This window comes from Mastigoproctus giganteus, chromosome 4, assembly GCF_048544385.1.
Source record: "Mastigoproctus giganteus isolate SK-2022 chromosome 4, ASM4854438v1, whole genome shotgun sequence".
Taxonomy (NCBI): Eukaryota; Metazoa; Arthropoda; class Arachnida; order Uropygi; family Thelyphonidae; genus Mastigoproctus; species Mastigoproctus giganteus.
Window position 1 is genome coordinate 36,423,857 of NC_143578.1, and position 17,523 is coordinate 36,441,379.

The following is a 17,523-nucleotide window of genomic DNA, read 5'->3' on the forward strand; positions in this document are numbered from 1 at the left end:
TTAATTATAGAGAAGCACATCAGAGGTTAGAAGTACAGATGAAGGAAATAGAACTACGAAAACAATCAGACATGAATGTTTCTTTAGAAATGAATTTATCTACAGCAAATCTAATGTAAGCATTATCATGTTTCATTCATTCCTCAATAGAACATAAAAGCAGTGTTTTATGTGCGTGTGTGCGCGCACATGCATTTTCTTTATTTGATTATATTTTTTTTATTGACCTAGATTCTGTGTTTCATATAAAAAGAAGTACAGTCAAATGTTCCAAATCTCTCAACCTCAGGACTTGGTTCATACTAGATCTTGGAATTCCAGGTTTTGGTTGGTCATGTCATAAACAAAAACATAAGATACTGTATTTCTATTTATGTGAAACTTATTGTACATAGTACTATGCAGATGTAGCCTGTTTTTCAAGAGAAAGTTAACTTGCATTACAGTTAAAATTAATTTTTCGTCACTCAAAATTATGCAATACTGTAAAGTGTATTAGTTGTCTGATGGCACCGGGGGTTCCCCCCATCTCCATGTTGTGTACGCTGTTTGTATGACACAGGACTCTGTGGAGGCCAGAGATTTAAAAAGTGTGTGGGGAGTGGTTTGTTGCGTAGTGTTATGTTCTGTTGTTTCTCTGACCATTTAGCCATTGGGCCCCTATTGGGACCCACTGTTCCCCACAATTTGCCACGAGGAGACATGTCAGGCACCCAGCAGATTATTTAAGTACTCTGACAGGACCCACCACCTGTATCCCAAGGATTTCAGTGGCAAGACTTATACATATATATATATATATATATACAGGGTGATTCACTACCAGTGCGACAAACTTGCAGGAGGTGTAGGGGGCACAAAGACGAATCGGAATCACATAGCATTGCAGGGTCCGAAATGCCTTCGTCATGCGGTAGAGGACGTTGAATGGGAGGTCGCGTGAACAGCGATCCCGCTGGAAGTCAGCATTTGCGAACCGTTTCTGTTGAAGAAACCAAGTAGCAAAAGTCCTCCGGAGTGGATAATCCGCAGGTTCCAATGATTGGACGCGTTGCAGATGGTATGAACTCATTTGGTTTGTTGACAGTATCCTCCATACAGTGTATTGGGAAATACCCAATCGTTGGCCTATCGCTCGAGTACTCGTACTCGGATTGCCTTCTGCAAGACGTAGGACATTCTCCTCATTGTCTGGCGTCCTCGTCGTTTGCTCTCAATTCATGGTACTTCTCGTGAAACAACCAGTCTCACGTAACCTTCTGTGCACACGTGCGAAAATCGTATGATGAGGAGCATGCCTGTGCGGGAAATGTTCTTGGTACAAGCGCAGAGCGGCGTGCCCATTACAGTCCACAGCTCCATACGGGAGGTGCATGTCTGCCAGTTCAACATTTGAATACTAGTCCATCCTATTGCCTCGGGAACCAGTTCGCAAATGCTGACTTCCAGTGGGATCGCTGTTCACGTGACCTCCCGTTCAACGTCCTCTACCGCATGATGAAAGCATTTCGGTCCCTGCAATGCTATGTGATTCCGATTCATCTTTGTGCCCCCTACACCTCCTGCAAGAGGAAGGTCAAACTGACCATCCCACTCTGGGGGTGAGATAGGTTAGCAGGCAATGGGGAACCCACCAGGTGAGGGGGGTGGGAGAGACACACATTTACTTCATCCATATGCCCGCATTCTATTTTTATACTTCTTTCTTATAGTTTATAATAAATTTTTTTGTTTTTCCTGTTAGGTTTTATATATATATATATAGGGTGTCTCAAATATATTGGTACAAATGTTTAGGGGAGGTAGGTAATGTCTAAAGGAATGTGAATTGTATAGGAACCCATAACCGGAAACGTCACAGGAAAGTAGTAGCAGAGGCACAAGAAGCAGAAATGACACAAGACAGTAATTAGTGGCAAACATTTATTTGACATAATATTGACAGTGGAGTACAAGATGGATGCATTTCATGATGTTACAACAGATGCTCGAAGGTTCCACCATGAGACGCGATGCATGCGTGACACTGACACAGCATGGATTGGCGGACACGGTTGAACACACCTGGAGTTTCTTTGACAGTAGCAGCAGCACAGACAAGTCTCGCCACAAGATCCATTTCCGTCTCCACAGACGATTCATACACGATAGACTTGAGGGCCTCCCCCCACAGAAAGAAATCAAGGCTCGATAAATCAGGTGAGTGTGGGGGGCAGGCAACGGGTCCACCACGCCCAATCCATTGATGCCCAAAACGCCTGTTCAAATGGTCACAAACACACCTTCCATAATGGCCAGGTGCCCCGTCATGTTGAAACCAAATGTTGTGTCTCAACATTTGCTGGAACATCGTCAAGTAAACCTGATAGAACTTGTTCAAGAAAGATCCGATATTTAGCGGAGTTCATGAAGGATGGTAACAGGTATGGGCCGACTAAGCAGTCACCGACCATACAGGCCCACACATTTATTGCAAAGCGATGTTGTACCGCATGGGGGTGCACACCATGTGGGTTGTCGTGAGCCCACACATGAGCATTGTGCTGATTGAATAAGCCTTCCTAAGTGAAATAAGCCTCATCTGTGAACAAAACATTGGCTGGAAAATTCAAGTCTTGAACACTTTCTTGGAGAAACTAACATGCAAAAGCCACACGTGCAGGATGATCATGGGGGAGCAATAAATGAACCCTTTGGAGATTAAAGGGATATAAGGAATCGTCATGCCAGACATGCTGTACACTGCAACGAGACACTCCTAAGGCAGAGGCAACGGCACATGTGCTGGTAGCAGGATTATTCTGGACAGCATTCAACACACTTTCTTCCATGCCAGGAGTTCGCGTCGAACGTGGTCTGCCCACACTATTCCTGTTACCTCTAAATGACCCATAATTACACAAATTTTGATGCACACATGCAAACTGTGGTCCGGTACATGTCTGTCTGGGAAGCGTTCTCCATAAATTCGTTGAGCGGCTCGTCCATTGTCCTCTGCTAATCCATACGCTAGGTGCATGCTCTTCTTGCGGTGACTACTGTTTGAATAAGTAAACCAGAAAATTTCCCTCTTGCAAACTGATGAACAGCACCGTGTACCAACTTATGGTGACGTTTCCAGTTATGGGTCCCTATGCGATTCACATTCCTTTAGATGTTACCTACCTCCCCTAAACATTTGTACCAATATTTTTGAGACACCCTGTATATATATCAGAAGGGATACAATGGTGTGTAAGGTAATTTTAAATACTAATGCTTAATAATTAAGCTAAATAAGAAAGAATATAAAAGATTAAAACTAGGGTTAGTGTGTGCTTAACTGTAACATTTATAGTTTGTGTTCTTTTTCTTCTGTCTTTCATTTCATTTGTCCAACTCTTGCTTTCTGCACTGTGCTCTCTGGGCACCTCAACTGAAATGTTATTCTTCGGTTGTGGTTCAAGCCTAGCCACAATTTTTTTGCAGGCCAGGGGACAATATGCAGTGATAGTATTAGCATTAGTAAAGGCATATGATGCAAGAAAGCAAGCTTATGCAGCATCAGCCAAAAAGAAAAAAAAAAAAAAAACTTTCACTTCACCCCTCTGTTCGTTCGAAATACCTGTCCAGTTGAGCCTAAAATTTATTTAGGCCATCAATTTGCACAAGGGATGGAAGTCTGTTCCATCAAATTTCAGGCAAATTTCTGCACATCTATCCTACATCTGTCTTTCCTCAATTTGAATTTATGCCCTCTCAGGTGATTATTCTGAGCAAGAGGAAGAATCCCATCAGCATTGAGCATGCTCAAATCATTCAAGGCTTTATACATCTCTATCAGATAACCTCGCCGGTGCCTAGTCTCAAGACACTGTAATTTGCAAAACATAAGCCTTTCTTCGAAAGAGCAACCCTTTGTTCCATTGACTAATCTTGTTGCCCTTCTCTGTACTGGTTCAGCAGCTCTACATCCTTCTTGAAATTAGTCCTCCTGACCTGTATACAGTACTCAAGGTGTGGCCTGACTATTGCCTTATACAAGGGAATAATCACCTCCTTATCCTTGCTAGAAAAATTCCTGTATATCATTGACAAGACACCATGAGCTACTCTTGCAGCCCATCTGCACTGCTCAGAGAACTTCATATCTGCCTACACAATTACCCCCAGGTCCTTTTTATTCTCTACCACTGTCGGTGTAGTACCACAGAGTTGATACATTGCTCTGGGTTTGCTGTTTCCCATGTGTAGTACTTTACATTTGTCAATGTTAAACTTCATTCACCACCTCTCAGCCCATCTGCTCAACCTTTCCAGATCCTGATGCAGAAGCATAGCGTTAGTAGTGTCCTTAACAACCTCCCAACCTTTGTATCATCCGCAAACTTGGACATTAAGCTTGATATACCATCATGAATATTATTTATAAATACAGAAAACAATAATGCACCCAACACTGAACCCTGAGGGACTCCACTAATAACATTAGTCCACGATGAGCAGTGCCCATTGATTACCACTCTCTGTCTTCTCTCCCTCATCCACCCCTTTATCCATACGAGGAGGCGCCTCCGTAGCCAGGTGGGAAGGAGCAGCAGTGAGTAGCACACGCTTCTTGATTAGACCGGGGTTCGAGCCCGTCACCACCAAATACGGAGGATGCGGAAAGGTCAGGAATGACCACCGCATGTTCACGGAGCAATATGGCCTTAGTTGCTAATGCTCCTAAAAAACAAACAACATCGAACAACATCCATACGAGCAATTTGCCTCCAGTGCCACACTGCTCCAATTTGTGCAGCAGTCTTCCATGTGCAACAGTATCAAAAGCCTTTCTAAGATCCAAGTATATAATATCAAAGTTATTCCCTGCATCCGGTTCTTTTGTGACTGCATCATAGTATCCAATCAAATTGTCAGGCAAGACTTCCCCTTAACAAACCCATGCTGTGTCCGAGCTATAAATGAAGTCTTGTCTAGATGATCCTGCAGTGCTTCTTTAACCAGTGCCTCCATTAATTTTACTGGAACAGAAGTTAAATTCACAGGTCTATAATTACTTGTGTCAGCCTTTGATCCTCCTTTTTGAATTGGGGTCACATTTGCACATTTCCAGTCTATGGGTACCTCCCCTGAGTTCAAGGAAGCTCTCATAATTATGGCTAAGGGTTTACTTACTTCCTTTGCTGCCTCCTTTAATATAACTGGATAGATCACATCCACCCCAGGTGCCTTTTTTGTGTTTATCTTCAACAATTTCTCCTCCATTTTACTCTCAGATATTACAAGATTATCTAGCTTACTACCAGAATTGAATACACCTCTGGCATTCCCCTTGCTGAATAACTCCTCATGTGTGAATGTCAATGCAAAATATTCATTTAGTTTGTTAGCTACCTGAGCAGGATCATCAACAGTTGAACCATCGATATTAAGTGGACCAATCTGATTCATCCCCTTCCTTTTAGAGTTCACATAAGTAAAGAACTCTTTGCTGTTTGTTTTTTGCATCCATTGCCAAAGATTTCTCATAATCTGTCTTCGCCTGCCTAACCTCCTTTGTAACTTGGATACAGATCAACTTATATCTATCATAGGCTTCTGTGTCACGTGTTAATTTATATGAATCCCATGCATTTTTCTTCTCTGCCATATGTCTCATTAGTTCATCTGATATCCATTTAGACCTAAATCTTGAACAATATTTCTTAGTTGGTATGTAAAGCCTAGTAGCTTCCAAGATAAGTTCTTTAAATGCTTCCCATTTTGAATTTGCTGTTGGTAACAGTGTCAGTTGGTCCCACTGTATAGAATTTAAATACTGTCTCAGTCCATCATAGTCGCCTTTACAAAAGCAATAAGCCTTCCCTTTACCCCTGATGGTAGTTACCTCTTTGAGTAAATCCCACTTCAGCACACTGTGATAACTGCCACCTAGTGGTTCCTTTATCTGCAGATTTTTAATGCATGAAGAATCACTACTGATAATCAGGTCAAGAGTATTACTCCCTCTAGTTGCCTCCCGAACATGCTGATGTAGTAAACAATCATCCAATAAATCCACAAAAGCCTTGCTAGTGTGTGAGTGACCAAACCACAAATTCCAGTCAATATCTGGGAAATTAAAATCCCCCATTATAAGACTCTCTGATTTACTGGCCCACTCTATTTCCCTGTACAGTTTCTTATTATTCTCATCAGAGTCATTAGGCCTATAGCACACTCCTACTCTCAATTTTGATCTTCGAATGCTTATGTTGCACCAAACTGACTCGACACTGCACTGTCCAGCGATGTCGACTGGCTTCACTTCCTTGGATTTCATGTGTTTCTTAGCTAATAGCATAATCCCTCCTCCCTTTCTATCCTTCCTGTACACATTCTACTACCCAAATTCCAGTTCTGTATTCCTTATATCTGTATGACACCACTTCTGTGATATCCCAACAATATCCGCCTTTGATGCTTTGAGCAATACCTTAAATTCGTCAAATTTATTTACTAAACTCCTAGCATTGGTGAACACGCAAGTATATATGCACCTGTTCCTATTCTTAGCTACCCTAACACAACCCATGTGTTTACTTGTACTGCAGTGACTCCCAGCAGTCTGTGAAATATCCTGCATCTTGTTTTCCAGACGTCTGCTCATTCCAATAGAAGCAGTGCAAGAATCACTTTCACTTCTGCCAGCGGCTACTGTTAATCTATTACTCCGTGTTTCCCCCCCCCCAAGCTAGCAATTTTCTGATCCACCTAATTCTGCCTCGATAGCATCAGCAAATATTCTTGCGCCCTTTCTATTTAAGTGTATCCCATCCCTGTAGAAGCAGTCTCTCCTGTTAACAAGTACAGACCAGGCTGAAAAAAATTCTACCCCTCGAGCCTTGCACAATCTTTCCAGGGCCGAATTGATCGACAAGGCTCTCAACATATACTCCCTCCTATCGTGTCTAGGCAGAATTGCAGATACTTTCAAATTCAACCCTAATTCAAGGGCTTTTTTTCAACAGTGCCCTGTACTTGTTAAGTAATTCTGTCGGTCTCCTACTCTTAATATCATTAGTGCCAACGTGTACAACTATATCACCTTTTGTGTCCTTAAATATTAGTAAAGGCCACATGGTTCAAGGAAGCCTATGGCTTATGCTGCACTAGCCAAAAATAAAAAATAATAATAATTAAATAAATTAACAAAACATGCATAAATTAAATTAAGAATAAAAACAAATTAATAAAAATAAGATGAAAATTTAAAAAAATATATAATAATAAAAATTAATAAGAGAAAAGGAAATGGACAACCTCTGCATTTCCCTCCTCACTTAGGTAATTATCCTGTTGACCTTTGAATTTTCTCAGACTGTCAACCTCAACCACCCATGTAGGTAACTTATTCCAGTAATTTATAACTTTTAAAAATAAAACTTCCTGTAATCCAGTCTACACCCGCACCCCCATAACTTGAAATTATGGCCCCTAGTTCTAGAATCATTTATAACCGTGAAAATTTTGCCCTCATTCATTTTGCTTATACCTCTCAGAGCCTTAAAAACCTCAATCAAGTCTCCTCTAAGGTGCCTAGTTTCAAAGCTCTGCAACCCACATATTCGAAGCCTTTCCTCATATAAACATCCTTTTGCAGATCTCACCAGGCGAGTTACCCATCTTTGGATCTTTCAAGAAGAACAATGTCTTTCTTTAGGTGCACTCTCCATACTTGAACACAATATTCCAAGTGTGGCCTAACAATAGCCTTATATAATGTGATTATGACGTCCTTATATTTCTACTAGCGATTGTTTGACAAATCATCGATAGGACAACATTGGGCCTTCCTTGCAACCAGTCTACATTGCTCGGAGAACTTCATATCTGGCCTTATCGTAATATCGAAGTCCCTTTCCTCAACTACCGGCTTAAGTTCTACTCCTCCGAGTGTATAAGTTATTTTGGTATTACTGTTCTTCCCCTGGTGAAATACCTAACACTTTACTGGATTAAAGCATAGCTGCCAATTTTCTGACCATCTCTGAAGTCTATCCAGGTCACTCTGAAGAAGCTCTGCTTGGTGGCGATCATTAACTACTCGACCAATCTTTACATCATCTGCAAATTTAGTCATCACACCCTCTATTCCTTCATTGATATCATTTATGAAAATAAAAAACAACAAGGAAGTGAGGTTCTCCAAGGATCAGTATTACGACCTAATACTGATCCTTGGAGAACCTCACTCCTTACATCAACCCAAGGCGCCTCCGTAGCCAGGTGGGAAGGAGCAGCAGTGCATAGCACACGCTTCTTGATTAGACCGGGGTTCGAGCCCGTCACCACCAAATACGGAGAATGCGGAAAGGTCAGGGAATGACCACCGCATATCCCGGAGCAATATGGCCTTAGTTGCTAATGCTCCTAAAAACCAAATAACAACAACAACAACAACATCAACCCAATCTGAGGAATAACCATTTATCGCAACCTTCTGCCTCCTGCCCTGAAGCCACCCTGCTCTATCCATCTAAAGATTTTCCCTGTGATTCGAACCTGTTCCAGCTTATAAATTAACTGCTCATGGGTGACTGAGTCAAATGAGAGAGAGAGAGAGAAAGAAAGAAAGAAAGATAATCTTTATTGCTCTTCACAGTCATAAAGCCAAGGGTTTGATGATCCTGCTCAGGTAGCTAACAAACTAAATGAATATTTTGTATCTACATTCACACATGAGGAGTTATTCAGGGAGGGGAATGCCAGAGGTGTGTTAAACTCTAGCAGTAGGCTAGATAATCTTGTAATAACTGAGAGTAAAATGGAGGAGAAATTGTTGAAGATAAACATAAGAAAGGCACCTGGGGTGGATGGAATATATCCAGTTATATTAAAAGAGGCAGCACAGAAAGTAAGCAACCCTTAGTCATAATTATTACAGCTTCCTTGGACTCGGGGAGCTACCCATGGACTGGAAATGTACAAATGTGCCCCAAATCCACAAAGGAGGATCAAAGGGAGACACGGGTAATTACAGACCTGTTAGCTTAAATTCTGTTCCAGGGAAATTAATGAAGACACTGGTTAAAGAAGCATTGCAGGATCATCTAGACGAGACTTCAATTATAGCTCAGACATAGCATGGGTTTGTTAAGGGGAAGTCTTGTCTGTATGATTGGATACTATGATCTAGTCACAAAGGAACTGGATGCAAAGAATAATTTTGATATCATATATTTGGATCTTAGAAAGGCTTTTGATGCTGTTGCACATGGAAGACTGCTGCACAAATTGGAGCAGTGTGGCATTTGAGGCAAATTGCTGCTATGGATAAAGGGATGGTTGACTAGGCACCTGCGAGGTAATCTGATTGAGGTGTGATTTGAGCATGCTCAATGCTGATGGGATTCTTCCTCTTGCTCAAAATACTCACCTGAGAGGATATAAATTCAAATTGAGGAAAGACAGTTGTAGGATAGATGTGCGGAAGTTTGCCTTTAGCCAGTGGGTGGTTGATTGCTGGAACAAACTTCCATCTGTCCTTGTAGAAGTTGATACCCTAAACAGATTCAAGGCAGAACTAGACAAACATTTGGAGCGGATGGATGAGTGAAATGAGAAGGGTGTGTGTGTATTTGGCTGATGCTATATAAGCTTGCTTTCTTGCATGCGTATATCGCATGCAAGAAAGCATTCTAATGTTTACAGAAATGCTTTGCTGAAATCCAAATAAATAATGTCAAAATTATTCCCTAAATCCACTCTTGAGTGATCCTGTCTAAATAGCTAACCAGATTACTTAAACATGATTTTCCCTTTACAAAACCATGCTCAGTATCCTTCCGACTTCCACTGCTATCTAAATGATCCTGAATTCCAACTTTGATCATTGTCTCTATGATTTTCCCTTCTACTAAAGTTAAACTAACCAGCCGGTAATTTCCTACTTCACTCTTAAAACCACCCTTATGTATTGGAGATACATTGGTACTTTTCCAATCCAACAGAATCACTCCCGAGTCCAGTGATGCTGTCATAATTAGCCTCAGTGGTTCAATGCACTCACTTGCCTCCTCCCTTAAGATTATAGGGTAAATGCTATCAACCCCAGGAGCCTTATGGTCCTGTAGGCTCGAAAGTTTTTTCATTAAATAAACGTGTGAAATTTCAACATCATTAATTAAATTTTTTTCAACTTCACTCCCAGAATTTCTCATTGACGTGAAGGGTTTTTCTTCTGTAAATATCAATGCAAAGTAACTGTTGAGTTCGTCTGCAACTTCAGCTGAGATATCTGATACTATTACACATTATATAATGGTCCGATCTGGTTTGTCCTTCTCTTCTGTGCATTTATATATGTGAAGAATTGCTTCCCCCCCCCCCCCCTTTGCTCTCTTTTTGCTAGCAATTTCTCATAATCAGACTTTGCCAGCCTAACCTTTTCAGTGGCATTATTACACTACATATAAAATAGTGTAAGTTATTATTAACTTTGTATTCTTTCTGCCAATTACATTTGCTCTTCCACTGATTCCCGTTCACCATAATACTCATTCACTTTCTTTCCCTCATGCCGGGTCACTCTTTCACTCAGTGACCAGCCTATTCATTCTCTCTTTCATTCTTCTTTCGTTCTACATTGCATCCCCTTGCTACCAGCTTACTGATATTTTTCAGCTAATCTGCTTCCTTGGCTGCCTGTACATCTCCCTCCCCCAAATGGTTACTTATTTAGTGTGGGGCCCCAGGTTCCTACACACGGTAGTCCTATGGGGGTTACCCAGGTCGATCCTGTTTGTGATGCCAGGTCACAGAATACTGCTGTCCTGACAGTTTTTAAGTCATCATCTGGGTGTGGTGTGAGACGTGGGCAATTTTAACTATTGCTTATTGTTTAATTACTGGGGGGGAGCTTAATTGCCATTCTTTGGATAATTCTGTGCATTTCCAATACTTTGTGTGAAAGATGTAAAGGCTTTATAATTTGAATCTTCTATACTGAACAGATGTTCTTCTCCCCTGGGAAGGGGGCCAATCTGGGCTATTATTTCTGTTCTAGGGAAGTCATAGATTATACATTCATATGGAATGTGTGCCCAGTCTTCACTCTTGCCACAGGTGCGACTTGGGTCATCAGTCAGCCCTAAGGAGGTTAGTTTTGCCTTTAGTGAGCAGTGACCTGTCAATATGAATGTTGTATAAAGTCCACGGGCATACCACTTGGGAGGCGCCTCCATAGCCAGGTGGGAAGGAGCAGCAGTGCATAGCGCACGCTTCTTGATTAGACCGGGGTTCGAGCCCGTCACCACCAAATACGGAGGATGCGGAAAGGTCAAGGGAATGACCACTGCATATTCCCGGAGCAATATGGCCTTAGTTGCTAATGCTCCTAAAAACCAAAATAACTAACTAACTAATACCACTTGGGTGGCTTTGGGCTGACCATTGCCACCTCTGGCAAAAACCTTTTGGTAACTAGACCTCTGGTTTCCTTCCTCCCATTTTGTTTACCATAGCTCATGGAGCTTTGTGGCTATTCTTTTTCTTTCAGCATTGAAGGTGTTGGCTGTATCAAGGGTTATCCCCAGAAATTCTGTGGGTATGCCCTTTTTAAGTCTATAATACAAGAAGCCACTTTTGGCTACTTCCAGGTAAAGTGGAAGAGCTCCAGCCAGCAACTGTAGCACAGGTGTGCTCACTATGCGACATGTTCTTGTAATGGTGAGAAGTATTGTCCTTTGTATCGATTCTAATTTATTCCTGTTTCTTACTATGACCAAGCGAGTGAACCATGCACAGGCTCCATAGGTGATAACAGGTAGGAACATTGCACGGTATATGATTGCCAGGGTCTTTCTTTTGAGCCCCTAGTCTGATCGAATTATCCTGGCAATCTTACCTGTATAATTTCTCACTTTCTTCGCCAAGTAGGTCAAATGGGGATAAAAAGTTAACTTAGAATCAAAGACCACTCCAAGATATTTTAGTTCTCTAACTATTTTTATAGTAGTTGTGTTAATTTTAATTTGTGGAAGTCTTCTTATGTCCAAAAATGCCTTTTAGAAGTATTTGTTTGGTTTTTTCAGGCGATATTTTGAGCATGTGCATTTGTGCCCACTCCAGCAGCTGCAAGAGGGCGGCAATTGACCTTTGCTCTGCAACCACTCATGTGTTACCTTTTACAAGGAAAATCATGTCATCTGCAAAGGCTTTCTGCAGTGCCCAGATCCAAGGCCAAAAATTCGTCCAGAACAATGTTCCAGAAGAAAGGGCCAAGGATTGAACCCTGCGGGTTCAATCCCTGTGAATAAAGGCTGCCCTGCGGGCAGCTTTTATTCACAGGGCATGTTAACCTTGAATCTTGTGCACACTGAGACACTTCTGTCTGTAAGGTAGCTATTTATTACCTTATAGAGGTTTTGTGGGGCATTTGCCTGGTGGAGTCTTCTATGGACACTAGGTCGCCAGAGTGAGTGAAATACCCCAGCAAAGTCAACAGAGATTGCCAGCATATATTTCTCCTCTGAATTTTTAACTGTTGTCAGTAGGTTGTGTATGACATCCTCCGTAGAGTTGCCCTGCTTAAAACCATACTGATTGTTAGAATGTAAACTTGCTTCTGTGTAGTATTGAGCTAATCTGCTATATATTAGTCTTTCGTATATTTTCCCTAGTACAGGGAGTAGGGCTATTGGTCTATATGATTTGGAATCAGCAGGGGGTTTCTCAGGGTTTTTGAGAATTAATCTTAACACAGCTTTTTTCCATATTTTTGGGAATATACCTTCTGTCATACAGTTATTATATAATTCTATTAATTTGTCTGGTGCTATTTCTGTCAATTATCAATCTCATATAATTCTGTTATATGAGAGCTTGAAGAACAGGGGGGATGCCCTCGAAGGAACTAAATTGAGGGGCCCATCAAGCTCTCAGCTGCCCACATCAACACCAGAGCTTGCACTTTGTCATCGTGCAGCACAGCGGCAACCCCCAATGCAGAATGCGCTGGTCCCAAAGGAACTAGTAGTTGTTGGTGACTCTATTGTCAGGGAAACAGGGAACATGCTTTGTAAAAAGGATAGGTGGACCAGGACCAGGGTATGTCTGCCAGAGGCAAAGGTTGATGACGTTGTAGAGCAGATATCATCTTTTAAGGGCACAAAAGGTGATATAGTTGTACACATTGGAACTAATGATATCAAGAGTAGGAGACTGGCAGAATTGCTTAACAAGTACAGGTCACTGTTGGAAAAAAGCCGTGAAATAGGGTTGAATTTGAAAGCATCTGCAATTCTGCCCAGACACGATAGGAGGGAGTATATGATGAGAGCCTTGTCGATCAATTCGGCCCTGGAAAGAGTGTGCAAGGCTCAAGGGGTAGAATTTTTTTCAGCCTGGACTGTACTTGTTAACAGGAGAGATTGCTTCTACAGGGATGGGATACACTTAAATAGAAAGGGTGCAAGAATATTTGCTGATGCTATTGAGGCAGTGTTAGGTGGGTCGGAAAACTGCTAGCTTGGGGGGAGACAAAGACGAATAGATTAACAGTAGCCACTGGCAGAGGTGAAAGAGATTCTTGCACTGCTTCTATTGGAATGAGCAGAAGCCTGAAAAACAAGATGCAGTATAGTTCAGAGACTGCTGGGAGTCATTGCGGTACAAGTAAACACATGGGTTGTGTTAGGGTAGCTAAGAATAGAAATAGGTGCATGTATACTTGCGTGTACACCAATGCTAGGAGTTTAGTAAATACATTTGATGTATTTGAGGTATTGCTCAAAACATCAAAGGCAGATATTGTTGGGATATCAGAGACGTGGTGTCACACAGATATAAGGAATGCAGAACTGGAATTTGGGGAGTACAACGTCTACAGAAAGGATAGACTGGATAGGAAGGGAGGAGGGGTATGCTATTAGTTAAGAAATACATAAAATCCCAGGAAGTGAAGCCAGTGGACATCGCTGGACAGTGCAGTGTTGAGTCAGTTTGGTGTGACATAAGCATTGGAAGATCAAAATTGAGAGTAGGAGTGTGCTATAGGCCTAATGACTCTGATGAGTACAATAAGAAACTGTACAGGGAAATAGAGTGGGCCAGTAAATCAGAGAGTCTTGTAATGGGAGATTTTAATTTCCCAGATATTGACTGGAATTTGGGGGCTGGTCACTCACACACTAGCAAGGCTTTTGTGGATTTATTGGATGATTGTTTTCTACATCAGCATGTTCAGGAGGCAACTAGAGGGAGGAATACTCTTGATTTGATTATCAGCAGTGATTCTTCATGCATTAAGAATCTGCATATAAATGAACCACTAGGTGGCAGTGATCACAGTGTGCTGAAGTGGGATTTACTCAAAGAGGTAACTACCATTAGGGGTAAAGGGAAGGGTTATTGCTTTCGTAAAGGCGACTACGATGGACTGAGACAGTATTTAAATTCTATACAGTAGGACCAACTGATGATGTTACCAACAGCAAATGCAAAATGGGAAGCATTCAAAGAACTTATCTTGGAAGCTACTAGGCTTTACATACCAACTAAGAAATATTGTTCAAGGTTTAGGCCTAAATGGATGTCAGATTGACTGATGAGGCATATGGCAGAGAAGAAACATGCATGGGATACATGCAAATTAACACATGACACAGAAGCCTATGATAGATACAAGTTGATCTGTAACCAAGTTACAAAGGAGGTTAGGCAGGCGAAGGCAGATTACGAGAAATCTTTGGCAAGGGATGCGAAGAAAAACAGCAAAGAGTTCCTTACTTATGTAAACTCTAGAAGGAAGGGGATGAATCAGATTGGTCCCCTTGATATCGATGGGTCAGCTGTTGATGATCCTGCTCAGGTAGCTAACAAACTAAATGAATATTTTGCATCGACATTCATACATGAGGAGTTATTTAGCGAGGGGAAAGCCAGAGGTGTATTCAACTCTAGCAGTAGCTAGAAAATCTTTGTAATAACTGAGAGTAAAGTGGAGGAGAAATTGTTGAAGATAAACACAAGAAAGGCACCCGGGGTGGATGGGATCTATCCAGTTATATTAAAGGAGGCAGCAGAGGAAGTAAGCAAACCCTTAGCCATAATTATGAGAGCTTCCTTGGACTCAGGGGAGGTACCCACAGACTGGAGATCTGCAAATGTGACCCCAATTCACAAAAGAGGATCAAAGGCTGACGCAAGTAATTATAGACCTGTGAGTTTAATTTCTGTTCCAGGAAATTTAATGGAGGCACTAGTTAAAGAAGCACTGCAGGATCATTTAGACACGACTTCAGTTATAGCTCAGGCGTCTCCGTAGCCAGGTGGGAAGGAGCAGCAGTGCGTAGCACACGCTTCTTGATTAGACCGGAGTTCGAGCCCGTCACCACCAAATACGGAGGATGGGGAAAGGTCAAGGGAATGACCACCGCATATTCCCGGAGCAATATGGCCTTAGTTGCTAATGCTCCTAAAAACCAAAATAACATAACATAACAGTTATAGCTCGGACACAGCATGGTGTTGTTAAGGGAAAGTCTTGCCTGACCAATTTGATTGGATACTTTGATGCAGTCACAAAGGAACTGGATGCAGGGAATAACTTTGATATTATATACTTGGATCTTAGAAAGGCTTTTGATACTGTTGCACAAATTGGAGCAGTGTGACATTGGAGGCAAATTGCTGCTGTGGATAAAGGGGTGGTTGAGGGGGAGAAGACAGAGAGTGGTAATCAATGGACACTGCTCGTCGTGGACTAATGTTATTAGTGGAGTCCCTCAGGGCTCAGTGTTGGGTCCGTTATTGTTTTCTGTATTTATAAATGATATTGATGATGGTATATCAAGCTTAATGTCGAAGTTTGCAGACGATACAAAGGTAGGCAGGGTTGTCAAGGACACTACTGACACTATGCTGCTGCAACAGGATCTGGAAAGTTTGAGCAGATGGGCTGAGAGGTGGCAAATGAAGTTTAACATTGATAAATGTAAAGTACTACATATGGGAAACAGCAACCCCAGAGCAACGTATCAACTCTGTGGTACTACTCTGACAGTGGTAGAGAATGAAAGGGACCTGGGGGTGGTTGTGCAGGCAGATATGAAGTTCTCTGAGTAGTGCAGACGGGCTGCAAGAGTAGCTCATGGTGTATTGTCAATGATATATAGGAATTTTTCTAGCAGGGATAAGGAGGTGATTATTCCCTTGTATAAAACAATGGTCAGGCCACACCTAGAGCACTGTATACAGGTCTGGAAGCCTCATTTTAAGAAGGATGTAGAGCTGCTGGAACGAGTACAGAGAAGGGCAACAAGAATTGTGAATGGAATAAAGGGGTGCTCTTACAAAGAAAGGCTTAAGTTTTGCAAATTACAGTGTCTGGAGACTAGGCACCAGCGAGGTGATCTGATAGAGGTGTATAAAGCCTTGAATGGTTTGAGCATGCTCAATGCTGATGCGATTCTTCCTCTCGCTCAGAATAATTACCTGAGAGGGCATAAATTCAAATTGAGGAAAGACAGATGTAGGATAGACGTGCGGAAATTTGCCTTTAGCCAGCGGGTGGTTGGTTGGTGGAACAGGCTTCAATCCCTTGTCGTGGAAGTTGATAGCCTAAATAAGTTTAAGGCTCAGCTGGACAGGTATTTTGAACGAACAGAGGGGTGAAGTGGAAGTGGTTTTTTTTTTTTTTTTTTTTTTCGGCTGATGCTGCATAAGCTTGCTTTCTTGCATCAAATGCCTCTACTAATGCTAGTGCTAATTTTTTGATAATCTCAACCTCTTAAACCTAGGCATTTATTGTTTTTGGTTTCAAATAGTGCTGTTTCTAAATCTTGTGTAGTAAACAGAGGTTCAGTATTGGCATTGTCATATTCTGTGTTTTCATTTATAAGGTCTAACTGGGTAAATGAATGGTCCCCAATTTCAGTTTGAATAATACTGTCTAGGATGCTATTTGCAGAGTCCGCCCAACACAGGGTTGGGGTTCCATCTGGTTTAACAGTAATTTCTAAGATATCTCCTCTTAGTACCTTGTTGGTCACTATTCTGTAGACAACTCCCCAAGGGTTATTGTTTCCAGTGGTTCCCACCAAGTGCCTCCAGCATTCCTTTTCCTTGTCCCTTATGAGGGCTATATACTGATTCCTGAGAGTTCTATAAGAATATCTTATAGCACCTCTATCCCACAATCATGCAGGTCCTTCAAGTCAGGATCGTGATCGATATTTTTTGATTTTTCAGTTTTTTCCTTGAGTTTTGGTCTTTGCCAGTTATTTTGTTGTTATTGTAATGGTTTTTATATCCAGGAGAGTAATTTAAGGTATATTTTATAGTCGTAAGCCTATTAAAATAAAGATGTAATGTTTCCCCATTTTTGGCGGGAAAACAGTCACATACAAAGAAAAAGTACTCTTATACGCAAGTATATATTTAATCTAACCTGAAATTCACATTTCCCCTCACAAATAACATGTATCCAGCTATTTTGATCAACAAATTTAACCAAATTTTTCGAATTTTGAGGCATTGCAATATCAAAATCTGCAA

The 17,523-nt window shown here is 41.5% G+C and overlaps 1 protein-coding gene across 4 annotated transcripts in view; it reads left to right on the forward strand.

The window, feature by feature from the left end:
- The window catches only part of Atg17 (autophagy-related 17), a 648,565-nt gene that overhangs the window by 494,665 nt on the left and 136,377 nt on the right, over positions 1–17,523 (forward strand). For all 4 annotated transcript variants that reach the window (XM_090372636.1, XM_090372635.1, XM_090372637.1 and 1 more), the window contains one exon: positions 11–115. In XM_090372636.1, coding sequence (XP_090228762.1) covers positions 11–115 — 105 coding nt within the window. The remainder of the gene's footprint in view (positions 1–10; positions 116–17,523) is intronic.